Source organism: Tarenaya hassleriana, unplaced genomic scaffold (assembly GCF_000463585.1).
Source record: "Tarenaya hassleriana unplaced genomic scaffold, ASM46358v1 Cleome27, whole genome shotgun sequence".
NCBI classification, from domain to species: domain Eukaryota; kingdom Viridiplantae; phylum Streptophyta; class Magnoliopsida; order Brassicales; family Cleomaceae; genus Tarenaya; species Tarenaya hassleriana.
Window position 1 is genome coordinate 315,098 of NW_010965946.1, and position 16,658 is coordinate 331,755.

General features: G+C 36.5%; 2 protein-coding genes across 2 annotated transcripts; both read left to right on the forward strand.

Moving 5' to 3' along the window:
- The first annotated feature begins 1,924 nt into the window (after window positions 1–1,924).
- LOC104817589 lies at window positions 1,925–7,107 on the forward strand. Its single transcript, XM_010546839.1, has 9 exons — window positions 1,925–2,044; window positions 2,250–2,414; window positions 2,510–2,563; window positions 5,462–5,548; window positions 5,741–5,977; window positions 6,066–6,230; window positions 6,325–6,378; window positions 6,478–6,621; window positions 6,721–7,107. The coding sequence occupies exons 1-9, from the start codon at window positions 1,925–1,927 to the stop codon at window positions 7,105–7,107; spliced, it is 1,413 nt and encodes a 470-aa protein (XP_010545141.1).
- Window positions 7,108–12,475: 5,368 nt separating this feature from the next.
- On the forward strand, window positions 12,476–13,478 carry LOC104817590. Its single transcript, XM_010546840.1, has 5 exons — window positions 12,476–12,658; window positions 12,755–12,919; window positions 12,994–13,047; window positions 13,146–13,292; window positions 13,473–13,478. The coding sequence occupies exons 1-5, from the start codon at window positions 12,476–12,478 to the stop codon at window positions 13,476–13,478; spliced, it is 555 nt and encodes a 184-aa protein (XP_010545142.1).
- The last annotated feature ends 3,180 nt before the right edge of the window (window positions 13,479–16,658 follow it).

Here is a 16,658-nt window from a genome sequence, read left to right on the forward strand (position 1 = left end):
GGCGACGCAAGGTCTGGATTATGCGGAGAGGGTGAGGTTGAAACTAGCTGACTGCCTTCAACAAGTTCTTCTTCCGAGTCAAGCATGCATTCCCTATGCGGAGAAACGTGAGTTGGAAGTGATGGAAGGACGGGTTGACAAGGTAGAGGGGATTGTGATGTTTCAGGGATAATCTCAATTTCTGGAATAGAAGTCGGCTGAGATGGAATGACTTGCGATGGATTTGAAACCAACGGAGTATGTCGTGGTGTATATGTGCTAGTATCAACTATCCGCTGTGCAGACAACTGCTGCGTTGGTAAAACTGTTTGTGGCGAGCCTACCTCTGGCTGAGGTTCAACCAAGGTGGCCACGTCCTCATTTGCGGTTAGTCCCGCAGGGTCTACAACAACTTCCTTAGATTTTATCTCCTTTAAGTGACAACGGTGAACCCCATGGCCAAATTCCCCACATCTAATACATTTCGATGGGATCCATGGGTTATCGGCATTTATCGTAACAACCGACCCTTGTTCATCCTCAACGATCTCAGGAAGCGGAGCGTCAAGCTGAACCTCGATTTTAACCTTTGTCTGGCCAACATTTAGTGGGTCTAGTCGCATCTTATCAGTATGTAAAGGCTCACCAATACCCAAAGCAATATAGCTGATTCCCTTCAGCGAGTACAACTCTGCCGGTATGTTGGTAAGATTCACCCATATTGGAGCCGATGTGAAGGTTGTTTTTCGGAGGGTGGCTGTAGTCGACCATTCTGCAACCATAAACATTACGTGTGCAGCCCTCCAGAGCCCGACTTCAAGTACCCATTCCCTGGTCGCCAAATCTAGGATGTGGAAAAGACAAGAAGTATCGTTAATTCGGCGAACATGAATTTTCGACCGCTTTCCCCATATCGGGTTCAGAATTTGGAAGAGCTTTGAGCCTGTCGGAGCAAGACCGTAGATGTGTCCCACCAAATAGCCGTTCCAATTTCTAGAGGCCTCAATCAGTACCGAGCTAGGTACACGGATTCTTGGCGTGCTTTCCGCAGACATTTTGGGAGTTGCCACTCGACTCAAATTCCTGGAGGATGCACGAAGACGTTGTGCCCAGGGGAAAGATTTGCCCGGGGAGGTGGTATGGGTCTGAGAGGTCGACGGTTGTACCTGAGTATAACCTGTCAGATGAGTCTTCTGAGCAGAGGTGCCTGAGCCCAAGGACGACACTGTGGGCAGGGGAGGAAACTCTGAGTAATATGGAGTCGCTACGTTCGGGGCCGTCTGTATCTCTGCTAGAGCAGGGTGTTGAGGCCCGACCTCAGTAGGCGATGCCTCCGTTAGGTCAGTAGGTTGAGGTTCGTCCTCCGATGTAGAGGAGGTCGGTGGAAGAGTGACAGAAGGGCTGCGTTCCGAAGGAGCCAGATTCAGGGGAACCAGTATGTTACTAGAGATGAACTCACCAGATTCATTTTTCTGGCCAGATCCAGCTTTAGGGGGAGCAGTACCTTTCTTCTGGGAGGTTGATGATGGATTGGGTTTTCTTTTCCGAGCCATTGCGATGCAGTTGGGTTGGCGGACGGCGGCCGCCGCAAACATATTTCACGATACGTAAAATGTCTTGTGTTGTTGTGTATATATGTGTAATTGTTGTCTTTCACTTTCGGACAGGGTCCTGATGGAAGAATAATAGATTGCGTTCATATCAGGGATCAACTGGGTTTAGATCATCATTTGCTCAAGAACCACACATCCAAGTTAGTTTTAATTCAAATTTAAGCTTTTTTGGGATTTTTTTATAAGCTAATAATTTTTCTTATGTTTCATAATGTGGTTTTGTTGTGCCTTTTTTAAAGTAAATACAATTCAAAACTCATTTTACATAAGCTAATCATTCAAATCTCGTGTTTCTTTGGGTTGTGGTGTTTTGATTGTAACACTATAAATAGATGAGGCCAAGCGCCATTCTAATGAATAGTTTCAAAGAAGAAGATGTTTACAGCAAAATGGATGAATCGTTGGGTTTGTGGAATCATATTTGGCACCAGAATGGAAAATGTCCGAAGAAGGCAGTTCCAATCATACGATAAACAAGAGAAGATTTGTTAAGAGAAGTTTCCATTAAGAAGAAGAAGCAGCTTCCACCACTAAACAGATCTTATGTTGGCATTTCAAATAAGCACGAGGTATATACAAGTGCACTGGAAATATATCTATACTTCTTCCTTATTCCCTATCTAGAACATGAATGTTTACATTTTCGAGGGGTGGTAGTGGGCGTTACTACAAAGTCACGACGATCTTGTTGGAGGAAAGGCACGTATAGCAGTATGGAAGCCCAATGTCGAGTCAGGCACAAATGAATTCAGCTCAGCTCAGATATGGGTCGTGAGCAACGACCACGCCAACGGTTTCAGCACCTTAGAAGTTGGTTGGCAGGTATTTCTGTTTCTTTTCTAAGCTATCTCGTTGTACGAATATATTTGCTTCATAATATCAACGTGTTTTTTTTTTCTTATATGTTCGTATATCAGGTTAACCCAGCACTATATAAAGACAGCGAGCCACATTTCTTCATATATTGGAGTGTAAGTTTCACTAGACCGAGTTAAACTTTTCATTCCATTACCATAAATCATTTACCTCGAATGAGATGTATAACTAGAAGCACATCCTGCAAAAAACAGGATGATTCATACGTTAAAACGGACTGCTATTTATGTACTGGAAATCTATGAATGGGGATGATCATGAACTGTGATACTCCTTTGTAATTTTTGTTTTCCAGATTTATAATATTTACGTTTTAACAAAAAAAAAACGGGCTGCTACAATAACTGTCCCAGATTTGTCCAAACGGACAATAAGATCGTCTTAGGTAGTGTCATAAATACTACATCTATCTATGACGGCAATCAACAAGAAATCCGACTCCAAATCTCAAGGTTTAGTCCTTTTTTTTAAACCAAAAGATAACATATATTATGTAGTTGCCACATTCTTCAAATTGCATGGCATGCAAATGTAAACCGAATCTCTTGTAAATTAGGATCCCGAAAAGAAAACAGTGGTGGCTGGCATTGAATGAGGTACCCGTGGGATATTGGCCCACAGAAACAGTAAAGGGAATGGGAGATTTTGCAAGAAGGATTGATTTTGGAGGAGAGATTGTGAATGAGGGTAAGGGACAACACACAACTACGGAGATGGAAAGTGGGCATTTGCCAAAAGAAGGGTTTAAAAGAGCTGCTTATTTTTCGAGCATACAGACGGTTGACACATCGAATGAAACTCACTATGGTATCGAAAATCTCGTTCCGAAATTGCTATACCTTGATTGGTGGAACGGTGGACCGTGTCATGGTGGTTTAGAAGCATTTTTTTTACTACGGAGGTCCTGATAGAAGTTCGGAATGCCCATAACGAGGACTCCGTACAAAACCACATATCATGTTATTCAATATGTAACATCTATCGTAAAGAAAAAAGGATAATAAAAGCGTGTATTAATTTTTCATTGTCTTTTACCTTTAGTGATTATATTGGTAATAATCTTGCAACAGGGGATATAACAATGCATACCTCTTTTTTTATTTTAAAAAAGAATATTATTGCGGATACAATCATAAATAATTAACCCAATTTGCCCGATGTGGAGGCAAATAATGAATTACTATCCTCATTAATAGATTTTAACCAATCGGTCAACCATATGCTTCTACCCGCATTGAATGCTGGTCCATTTGTCGAAGATAAAATACATCAAATCCATATGAAATTTTTCCATGAGCAAATTGTATCTATTGGGCAAATATGGATACGATTGGTAAAGGTATTTGTATTAGTAATAAAAATTGTATAAGAGAGGATTCAGATTTATGGTTTTGATACTCTATGATGATCGTACCATATAAAAAATTTTATTGTTATGATGAATTCATTTGATGAATGCATTCTTTATTCATTATTGATTTGTTTTGTATATTTGATAAATAATGGCATCCATAGATCTTTATAAATGAAACTCTTTAGTTGCTTGTCATTGTGGAAATAATGACGAATTAAGACTAATATGAGGTTTGATGGATGATCATCTGTACGTGAAATTGTCATTGGATTTTATCCATGACTGAAATCTCACATGATGGTTCAATTTGAATCCTCGAAATTGAGATATCTACAGCATCCATCCCATGGTTCACTTTAGTTTGTTCAGAACTAGCTGTAAACTCATGGAAATATCCGTTTTTTCCTGTCCAACCTTTTCGCACGTACACGTCAATCCCATGTGTTTGACCTTTTAGGCGGATGTAAACCCAAGATCCAATTTCGATTAATAAATCATAAGCGATTTCTAATATGATATTATAATTATCCATATCGAAAAAAGTTAGATGTGATCTAATTGAAAGTTAATAATACCTCTAACGATGATTTTAATTTTTTTTATATTAGATTTTTTACTTTTTATTTTTAAATATATTTATAATTAAGTTTTAAAATATTATTATTATTTTTAAATTTTTATAAATTTATTTTCGTTTTTATATTATATTATATTTAAAATTTTTAGTTTTAGCTTTTTTAAATTATATTTAGAATTAACTTTTCAAATGTCTAACAACATTAGGTTATGTGGTGGTGTTTGACAAAAATGACAAAACTTTTTGCATTTTTTTACGGAATGAAAAGTTTATTTATTTATTTGAAAACTTTAGATAGTTTGCTTTTTTTTTACGACATTCCCTATTGTAACTGCATCATAAAAATTTCTCATAAGGTAATTTACAAAACAAATCACACGGAGCAGCAACTAATTTATATTTGTTGAGACAAAAGAGAAACTTTGTTCCATTTGATACAATGGATGGTTCCTCTTTCTTGATTTTTTTGGTCAAAATTAAAAAAGAAAATAAAGAAAGATTGAATTTCATATTTTTGTTAAGATGGTTAATTTAAAGGAAAGAGAAATTAGCTTTTTCATTAAACTCTTGTAAAATGGACATTGAATTTATCTCGATACTTAAACATTTACCTATTCTTATTATCAGAATCAGATCTCTCTGCATTTTATAACCCTATATTAAAAACATAAAGATTCGATTCCATATATTGCACGATCACATTGCATATATAACCCCCTGCCCGTCACAAATTATTCAAAGAGAGATTGAATAGCATTTTGTTATAATCATGAATAATTGGACAGTCAGTTTTATGTTGGCCTCTGTGATAATAGCAAATGTAATCGTAGATTCTGTAGGAAAACACAAAATCTCAGAAGAAGAAATTCAAAGACTGTCGAAACAACGCAACAAAACTCCTGTTAAATCCATCCAGGTATATCTATATGTACACAAATGTACGTAGACAAAGTATAGCAAACATATTTCACGATATATAAAATGCATAAACTAAAAACAAAACATCAGTAACCAACTTGTGGTGTTGTGTATGTGTAATCGTTGTCTTTCACTTTCGGACAGGGTCAAGATAGAAGAATAATAGATTGTGTTCATATCATGGATCAACCGGGTTTGGATCATCCTTTGCTCAAAAACCACACCGTCCAAGTTAGTTCTCATTCAAATTTCAGTTGTGTTGGGATTTTTCATAAACTAACCATTTCTCTTATGTTTCACAATGCGGTTTGTGTTTGTATTGTTCTTAAGGTAATACCATTCAAAACTCCTTTTTCATAAGTTAATCACTCAAATCTCATGTTTCTTTGTGTTGTGTTGTTTTGATTGCAATATTATAAATAGATGAGACCAAGCGCCTTTCTAATGAATAGTTTCAAAGACGAAGATGCTTACCGCAAAATGAATGAATCGTTGGGTTTGTGGAATCATATTTGGCGAAAGGATGGGAAATGCCCGAAGAACACCGTTCCAATCATACGACAGACAAGAGAAGATTTGTTAGGAGAAGTTTCCATTAAGAAAAAGAAGCAGCTTCCACCACTAAACAGATCTTATGGTGGCATTTCAAATAAGCATGAGGTATATACAAGTGCACTGCAAATATATCTATACTTCTTCCTTATTCTCGATCTAGAACTTGAATGTTTACATTTTCGAGGGGTGGTAGTGGGCGTTAATACAAAGTCAAGGCGAAGTTGTTGGAGGAAAGGCACGTATAGCAGTATGGAAGCCCTATGTCGAGTGGGGAACAAACGAATTCAGCTTAGCTCAGATGTGGGCCGTGAGTGACAATCACGCCAATGGTTTCAGCACCTTGGAAGCTGGTTGGCAGGTACTTCTCTTTCTTTTTTAAACTATCTCGTTGTACGAAAATATTCATCTCATAATATCAACATATGTTTTCTTCTTATATGTTCTTATATCAGGTTTACCCAGCTCTATATAAAGACACAGAGCCGCATTTCTTCGTATACTGGACTGTAAGTTTCACTAACCAAGTCTAACGTTTCGTTCCATTATCGTAAATCTTTTACCTCGAACGAGATGTATAACTAGCAAACCCATTCTACCAAAAACAGGATGATTCATACGTTAAAACGGGCTGCTACAATAGTTGTCCCGGATTTGTCCAAACGAACAATGAGGTCGTCTTAGGTAGTGTCATAAGTCCTACATCTATCTATGACGGTGATCAACAAGAATTCCTACTCCAAATCTCAAGGGTTAGTCCTTTTTTTACCAAAAGATAACATTTATTACGTAGTCGTCATGTTCAAATTGCATGGCATGCAAATGTAATAATCGAATCTCTTGTAAATTAGGATCCCGTAAACAAACAGTGGTGGCTGGCATTGAATGGGGTACCCGTGGGATACTGGCCCACGGAAACAGTAAAGGGAATGGGAGAACTTGCAAGAAGGATTGATTTTGGAGGTGAGATTGTGAATGAGGGTAAGGGACAACACACAACTACGGAGATGGGAAGTGGACATTTGCCCGACGAAGGCTTTAAAAGAGCTGCTTATTTCTCGAATATACAGACAATCGACACATCGAATCAAACCCGCTCCGGTGCCGAAAATCTCATTCCTTTACTCACTCACGGAAATTGTTATACTTTGATTGGTGGGACGGTGGACCGTCGTCCTGGTGGTCGGGGAGCCTTTTTTTACTATGGAGGTCCTGGTAGAAGATCGGAGTGCCCGTAGCAACATCTATCGTAAGGACAAAGGATAATAAAAGCTTGTACTAATTTTCCGTTGTCTTATTTTCTTAGGTAAAGATATTTGTATTAGTAATAAAAAAAATGTACAAGAGAGAGTTCAGATCGTGTAATCATTTCTACAAAATATAGATGGGAGACAATTCACTTGCAAAAGAAGGTTTAGTAAGTCTTAGAGCTACGAGTTTTCTTCCAAGAGATTTGCCCGCTTCACCAAACAAAGAAATCACATCAGCAGAAAGGTGATTGTGGAACCTAGTGGGCCAAGACCCGAAGAGGCACCGGAGAATCTGATCCCAATGTCTAGGGGGATTGAGGCTCTCAAATCTCTTACACAACATTATCCATAGAGGAAGGATGGTCATTTCGGTTTTTGGTTCGGTTATTTCGGTTACAAAGAAATCATACCCAAACAGTTATATAGATTTAATCAGTTCGGTTCGATTCGGTTTCGGTTCGGTTCAGTTTTGTACAATTAAATTATAACCAAACAATTAAATCTATCGGTTTATTTGGTTCGGTTTTAGATCGATTCGATTCGGTTATGATAAATTTAAAAAAGAAAGATTGTTAATCTTCCAAAAACTTTAAAATGATCAATCCAAATATGTCTAGAGAATGAGTAATCCTTAAAAAAATTACAAAAAAATCTACAAAAATTTCAAATTTCATCATAATATAACCCTCCAAAATGAGGTATTCCAAAATGATCAAATCCCAAATTAAGTCTACAGAATGATTAATCCTTAAGAAATGACAAAAAAGTCTACAAAAACTTCAAATTCCATCACCACAATTCTGTTATAAAAAAACAGCAACTTCGTTATAAAAAACGGCAACTTCTTTTTTTTTGTTAAACGGTAAATTTGTATATATGTACGCTGCCCAAATACAGAAGAGAATTCCGAGTTACATCGCAATTTGATACGCAAAATCAAAAGCGGATTACAATCGGTCAAAGTAATGGAACCAAATACTCAGCATTGAATCACCGTCAGGATTAGCCATGAAATCAGGTCGAAAGGATGATATTTTACGTCTAGTATGTCTGAGAATATCCTTAAGGATAACCTCTGCCGGCCTAGAAGACGCGTCATGTGCCCTGCAATTTCGTTCCAGCCATATATAGTACACAGATGCTTGAAAAAATAGTAGTACCATGATTCTCAGAAGCCTGCAGGTAGTACAAGTCTTCAACCATGACAGGGTCTCCAAGAATGTAGTTAGGAACGACGGGCGAATGGGCGATTGAGCTAATCCCTGCTGCCAAATTCGGGAGGAGTACGAGCAGACAAAGAAGAGGTGGTCGACTGACTCTACGCCAACTTGACAGAGTAAGCAGTTGCTTGGTGAATTCCTTCCCCAAGAGATTACCCTGTCACGAGTGGGTAGCCTATTTCGAGCCACCAGCCAAGTGATAAACGAGTGTTTCGGAACAGAATGTTGGAACCAGATCTCCTTGCTCCAAGGCACTTGCGGTGACTGAGGTGATATGCAAGACCAGGTCTTCTTGGTTGAGAATCTCGGCATGGTGCCGTCTGAGTGTGTTTCGGACCAGAAAAATCTGTCGGCATCAGAATTGGAGCAAGGGTGAGCATGTTGCAGCAGGGACTGATGGATTGTAGCTGCTACATCTGTCCGAGCAGGTTGCAACAACCAACCCGAGGAAGAGCAGGCTTCGGCAACCGTGGAGTATAGAGGAACTCCCAGCATGCGAGGCCCCAATTCACCGGTGAATGATAACAACTGTCCAATTGATAGCCAATTATCGAACCAAAATTTGCAAGTGTCCCCGTTGCCAACCCTGCACTTCAGAAAAGAGACAGCAAGTGTACGCAATTTGAGAAGCTTACGCCACGCCCAACTGCCTGTCCCTCGGTGTTTTATGCTCCATAAGTGTTTTCCCTTTATGAGGTTTTGCTTAAAAAAACGGCAACTTCACTTCAAACATATCATACCGAAAGACAACAACACAAAAGAGATGACGAACAAGACTCAGGAATACAAAGATTAAGAGAGATGAGACCACCGATGAGACTCAGGAACATAAATCGGAGAAGCCATGACAGAGACTGAAAGAGACGGACCAGTCAACAGATTCGATACAAAGATTGAGAGGCAACGAACCTGAGAAGATGGAGAGCCATGGCAGAGACTGAGAGAGATGAGACTACCGACGACGGAGGGAAGACGACGACAATCTGGAGAAGAAAGCGGCAACCTACCCACGAATCCGAAACGAGAGGCAACAGAGAGACAAGAGGAGACAGAGAGACGAGAGGGGACGGCGATTCAGACCCTCGACGGTGACGGCGACAGCGACGACGAGACGAGAGACGGAGCTTGTCGAAGATGGTCGCGTGAGTCTGAGAGAGGGATGGTAAAAGACTAAAAGCGAGCTGTAAGAAAAGTAACGAGGAAAGATTAAAACTTAAAACATTTATAAAAAACCCTCATAACCGATCGGATAACCGCAGTTATTTGGTTATTAACCTAACCGAACCGAACCCGAACGGTTATAAAACTTCTTCAACCGATCGGTTATTAAGCAAACCGCTCTTATTCAATTCGGTTCGGTTCGGTTATTCGGTTATTAACCGAAATGGCCACTCTACTATAGAGGATATGAGTATTGGCACTCGAATAACACGTGGTTATGAGATTCGTCATGGATGTTGTATAGCCCACAAAGATGGTTTATTTGCAACCCCATTTCGACATCGTCTCTTTCGTTGGATTACGATCCATTGAAAATAAAAAGAGTGTTTCAGAGATCTATGTGTTAGTATATGGAAAAAAAACGTTTTTAGAAAAGTGATAACATACACTGAAATCATATCCATGTACCTATGCTTTATATATTGTATAAAGAACATTATAATACATTTCTTGTAAACTCATTCTGGTTAGATCAAGATCCCTAAATTATACTGCATTTTAATTTTAGTAAACGTAAGGTTCGTTTTTTCATTTTACAGTGAACTCTTACAAAAAGCAATTGAATGTAAATATCAATTTTAGGCTATCTCGTCGCATTTTTCATCTTTGTTTCATATTGACGTATTCTTGTGTCAGATTTCCCCAACAATATACGAAGATAATGAGTCACGTTTCTTCATATACTGGACCGAAAGTTTCTATGAACCGAGTCAAACTTTTCGCCCTTTGTCATCTATCTGTTATATGGAACGAGATGTATAGAAGTGTTTTCAAAGGGATGTATCCGCCTTTTTTTATAATATGAAAGTTCACAGGATTTTTGGCCCAGCTACATCTCCTAGAGAATCAGGGAAACGCATGTGAATGTTCCTTCCCAAATGAGGACTCGAACCCGAGTTGAGAAGGAGTTTTGCTCCCTTCCTTACCAGTTGAGTCACCCAATCTTGAGTGGGATGTGCCGGTTTTGTTCAAATGGAAGTGTTTTCGACACTCAAAAGATTCAAGATTCTTATTGAAAGACAAAGCGGTTTTGATATTAAATTCGTAAGATCTGATCGTTGCGGTGAGTTTTCGTGGAATGAGTTCAAGAAGTACTGTGAAGAGAATTGCATACAAAGGTCACTAACCTTTCCATACTGAGCACAATAGGATGTCTCTTTGCAGACACAAAACCGATATATCGATTTTGTTGAACCATTAACGAAAAGTGGAACACGTCCACGAATGGGGAGATTAAGGCTATTAAGACGAATGAAACATGAGAGTTGACTACATTTCTAGAAAGGCATAAACCCATCGGAGCGAACGTTTTCTCATCGATGCAAGACAAGACTCGTCATCAAAGGCTAAAAACAATGTGTTGGAATTGAAGGTTTGGTCTCGTTACTCGTCTTGAGATTATCAGATTGCTCTTCTTGATACATATATACATACATACATACATACATGCATATGTATGTATATGTGTATATATATGTATGTGTTGTATTTATGTACATATATATGTATCTATATATATATATATATATATTTTATTTTTAAATGTATTATAATTGATTTTTAAATTTTGTTTTTTGTTTTTATATTAGATTTTATTTTAAAATTTTAAATATATTTATAACTAATTTTTTTTATAAATTATAATTATTTTTTTTAAATTATTGTTTTGGTTTTTATATTATATTATATATTTAATTTTAAATTTTAGTTTTTAATTGTATTAATAATTAATTTTTCAAATTTCGAACGACATTAGACTGTGTGGTGGTGTTTGATAAAAATGACAATTTTTTTTTAAATTTTTTTACAAAATTGAAAGTTTTTTTTAGGATATTCCCAATTGTAAATTAATCATAAAATTCATCATAAGGTAATTTACAAAATAAATCACGCGGCGCAACAACTAATTTATATTTGTTGAGACAAAAGGGAAATTTTGTTCCATTTGATCCAATGGATAGTTCGTCTTTCTTGATTTTTTTCAGAATAAAAAAAGAAAGAAAGAAAAATTCAATTCCATATTTTTGTTAAGATAGTTAATTTTACGGAAAGAGAAATTACCTTTTTCATTTTTTTTTATTGAACTCTTGTAAAATGCACATTGAATCTCTTAATATTTACATATTTATCGTACCTATTCTGATTATCAGAATCAGATCTCTTTACATCTATATAACCCTATATTAAAAACATAAAGATTCAATTCCATATATTGCACACTTACATTGTATATATAACCCGCAGCCAATGGAAAATTATTCAGAGAAAGATTGAATATCGTTAGCATTTTGTTATAATCATGAATAATTGGACAGCCACTTTTTTGTTGGCCTTTGTGATTATAGCAAATGTAATCGTAGATTCTGCAGGAAAACACAAAATCTCCGAAGAAGAAATTCAAAGATTGTTGAAACAACGCAACAAAACTCCTCTTAAATCCATCCAGGTATATCTATACATACACATATGTATACAAAAGTATAGCAAACATATATATTTCACGATATATAAAATGCATAAACAAAGAAAAAAAATCAGTAACCAACTTGTAATGTTGTGTGTGTAATTGTTGTCGTTCACTTTCGGACAGGGTCCAGATGGAAGAATAATAGATTGTGTTCATATCATGGATCAACCGGGTTTGGATCATCCTTTGCTCAGAAACCACACCGTCCAAGTTAGTTCTAAATCAAATTTTAGTTGTGTTGGGATTTTTCAAAAGCTAATCATTTCTCTTATATTTTACAATGCGGTTTGTGTTGTGCTGTCCTTAAGGTGTTACCATTCAAAACTCCTTTCTCATAAGCTAATCATTCAAATCTCATGTTTCTTTGTGTTGATTGCAATACTATAAATAGATGAGGCCAAGCGCCTTTCTAATGAATAGTTTCAAAGAAGAAGATGGTTACCGCAAAATGGACGAACCGTTGGGGTTGTGGAATCATATTTGGCGAAAGGATGGGAAATGCCCGAAGAACACCGTTCCAATCATACGGCAGACAAGAGAAGATTTGTTAAGAGAAGTTTCCATTAAGAAGAAGAAGCGGCTTCCACCACAAAACATATCTTATGCTGCCGATGATCTAAGCGAACATGAGGTATACATATACATACACACGCACATGAAATATATCTATACTACTTGCTCATTCTCCATTTGGAACTTGAATGTTTACCTGTTCGAGGGGCATTAGTGGGCAATACTACGCAATTGGGGTCCACTTGTTGGAGGAAAGGTGCGCATAGCAGTATGGAAACCCTATGTCGAGTGGGGCAGAGACGAATTCAGCTTAGCTCAGATGTGGGCCGTGAGTGAGGATCATGCCAATGGTGTCAGCACCTTGGAAGCTGGCTGGCAGGTACTTCTCGTTGTACAAAAATATTTGTTTCATAATATCAACATGTTTTTGCTTCTTATATGTTCTTATATCAGGTGTACCCGTATGGGTTTGGAGATACAGAGCCACATTTCTTCATATTTTGGACAGTAAGTTTCACTAGACGAGTCAAATGTTTCGTTCCATTGTCATATATCTTTATCTCGAACGAGATGTATAATTAGCAAGCACATTCTACCAAAAACAGGATGATTCATACAATCAAACGGGCTGCTACAATGCTAATTGTCCCGGATTTGTCCTAACGAACAGAGAGTTCGTCATAGGTGCTGTCATGAGCCCCATATCTATCTATGATGGTGATCAACAAGAATTCATACTCCAAATCTCAAGGGTAAGTGCCTTTTCTTTTTACCAAAAGATATCATTTATGACGTACGTACGTAGTCATCAATTCAAATTGCATGGTCATGCAAATGTAATAGTAATAGTAAAATCTCTTGTAATTAGGATCCTGTAAACAAACAATGGTGGTTGGTGTTTAATGGGGTACCCGTGGGATACTGGACCACAGAAATAGTAAAGGGAATGGGCGATTTTGCAAAAAGGATTGAATTTGGAGGTGAGATTGTGAATGAAGGTAAGGGACAACACACCACTACGGAGGTCCGGGCAAAAGTTCAGAGTGCCCATGATGAGGACTCTGTACGGACCACTGATCATATTATTCAATATGTAACCATATCTACCGTATTAAAAAGGGATAATAAAAGCTTGTATTAGTTTTCCACTTTCTTTGTTAAATTGCGCAAACACATAACCACATCTATCGTAATTATAAGGGATATAAGGGATATATATATATATATATATGTATGTGTATATATATATATATGTTGGTGGGGATTTAGGTCTACTATTCTCCTTCCTTTGATCCAATTCCTCACCGAACCGATCTAATAAACCATTTTATCATATTATTTCAATATGTAACTCCATCCACGGTAATAAAAATGTAATCACAAAAGCTTTAATTGCATAATTGTTCACATATTTCATCTGCAATACCCATCCATGGATCCATGGCTACTGCGGAAATTCTAGTCGCTAAATTCATTTGACAATCCGTAAAATTAAAAATTTATAGCATATGATACAACTGGTGCATATAGTTTTAAATCTCGAAATATTTGAAACTAAATCTTGAAAATATTGTGGGGTTATAAAAAATCATAATTAATTATACTTATGCAAAAAGAAATCCTACACTTAAATTCATCATAATTTAGATTATAAAACTTATAATAAAAGAGAGGAAAATAAGAAGAATAATATTTGAACTTGTCAAATTTGACAAAATAAAACCTCAACTATCAAAATAAAAATCATATTTAACCAACATAGTTTACGTGGTATTTTACGAACCATATTGTGTCAATTTGGACTTTCACTGAAGGTTACAACTTACCACATCAACTGTCATGTTATGATCAAAATACATATATTCTTCTTTTAAAAAAATTAAAAATTTCAAAAGAAATCAATAAAAACAAAATAAATAGAAATAGAAATAGAAATATCCACATGCATATATATATATACGTATACGTGTATATATATACATAATATATACATATATGTATATATATCTATTTTGTTTTTTAATAATATTTTTGAAGGAAATGGTGAGTCAAAATCAAAATTGATATAACATCCCTACAAAAAGAAAATCACAGATTTTCAACGGATTTTTTCAATGGATTGTCTGTTGAAAATTTTTCAATGGATTTTCAACGTATTCAATTGAAAAATTCGGTTGAAAATTCTAACGGTATTTCCAAAGGATGTCAATTAGAAAAAAATTTCAACGGATTTCGGTTGGAAATTTTTATTAAAAAAATTCCAATGGAATCCAACGAATATCGATTGAAAATTTAGATTTTAGTTGAAAAAATAAATTTAAAAATATGTATACGAATATATATGTTTAAATACATATATTTTATATATGCTTGTTTATAAATATATATATATATATATATATATATCTAAACATTGATACGTATAAATATATATTGTGTATATATGTATTTATACATATCAATATATCATGTATATATATAAGTACATGTATATATATTAATGTTATATACTATCAGGAGTTTAACTTGGCGTAGGTGGTTGAATATTAATTAAAATTCTAGAATTAAGAAGATTGTGTTGGAGTAGTGAGAAGATGGATGATCTATTGGATTCTAATAAGTTTCAAATGTTTTGTTATATGCTATTAGATGTTTTGTTATAAAAATTAATTTTTTTATAACGAACTTAATGGTATAGTTATAATTAAAAAAAAACTAAACAAATTTTTTATTTTTTTATTTTTTGAAATTTGTATTTTTAAATATTTTTTTATATTTTATTAATTTATTTTTAATTAATGACGTGATATCATTGATATATTTTGATAACCTTGTATTTTTTTATGACATGGTGTTGATGTGGTGATGATATAGATTTTTTGTATAGAGGGATAAATATGTATTTTTACATGTGTATTATTAGGTTAACCTATTTGTATAAATACCTTCATATGTGATTAATAATACCAAGCTTCCTTTTATTGATTATATGGTATCAGAGTCAACCCTAATTTTTTTGTCGGCGCCATCATCTCTTCTTGTCATCTCCACCGCCTAATCTGTGCAATATTCGCCGGACAATATGTCTTCTTCAAATATCTTTGCTGCGCATGACACCCAAGAAGTCACTAAACGACTTAGGGTTTCGGAAGAATGAAATTCATTGATTTGTGATACATACAAGAAGGACATATATACACATGTGTATGTTACGCTTAAGGTAACCAAACGACATAAAATAAGGAGGAGATTAGGATGCAATATAGAAACAGAAATATCAAAGAGATATCAGGAAGATATTCTTCCATTACGCCCCCGCAAGATGTGGCTCGTGTGCGAGACCAATCTTGACCCGAAGAAGATCAAAACGTGCTCGAGGCAGCGGCTTGGTGAGAGAATCCACGAGTTGGTCTTGAGATGAGACGTGTGTCACACGTAGAGAACCGTCCTGTACTAGCCCGCGAATGAAGTGATAATCAATGGCGACATGTTTCATTCTGGAGTGGAAAACTGGATTGGCACAAAGGTAAGTTGCACCGACATTGTCGCAGTAAATTACCGGTTGAGGTAGCGAGGTGATGCCGAGTTCCGAGAGAAGAGAGGATAGCCATTGTAATTCAGCGGCTGTAGAGGCGACAGACTTGTATTCAGATTCGGTGGAGGACCGCGCAGCCGTGCGTTGCTTTTTCGAAGACCATGATATGGGATGACGGCCAAGGTAGACCACATGAGCACTAGTCGAGGTGAAATCATCTTTGTTCCCACCCCAATCAGCATCCGAAAAAGCATGGAGATGCATGGAGTTGTTTGATATCAAAAGAATGCCAAGTGATGATGATCCAGCAAGATATCTCAAAACACGCTTAACCGCTTGCCAATGATCGGTTGTGGGCCGATGCATGAATTGGGACAACTTATTCACGGCAAAAGCAATATCCGGGCGAGTGAAGTTGAGATATTGAAGACTCCCCACAACATTTCTGTATTCGGATGGATCATCCAAGAGGTCACCCGAGTTCAAAACCAATGATGTGGTCGAAGACATTGGAGTAGCTACGGGTTTAGCATTTGCCATATGCGTATGTTCAAGAAGATCCAAGATATACCTCTTTTGAGAA

Excerpts from the sequence above, each read along its gene's own strand:
- LOC104817589 (XM_010546839.1), top strand. The coding sequence starts at position 1,925 with ATGAGGCCAAGCGCCATTCTAATGAATAGTTTCAAAGAAGAAGATGTT. Across the intron at positions 2,045-2,249 it reads ATGGAAAATGTCCGAAGAAG|TGGGCGTTACTACAAAGTCA; the intron begins GCAGTTCCAATC and ends GAGGGGTGGTAG. Across the intron at positions 2,564-5,461 it reads ATTTCTTCATATATTGGAGT|GGTCAAGATAGAAGAATAAT; the intron begins GTAAGTTTCACT and ends ACTTTCGGACAG.
- LOC104817590 (XM_010546840.1), top strand. The coding sequence starts at position 12,476 with ATGGACGAACCGTTGGGGTTGTGGAATCATATTTGGCGAAAGGATGGG. Across the intron at positions 12,920-12,993 it reads CCTTGGAAGCTGGCTGGCAG|GTGTACCCGTATGGGTTTGG; the intron begins GTACTTCTCGTT and ends TTCTTATATCAG. Across the intron at positions 13,048-13,145 it reads ATTTCTTCATATTTTGGACA|GATGATTCATACAATCAAAC; the intron begins GTAAGTTTCACT and ends TACCAAAAACAG.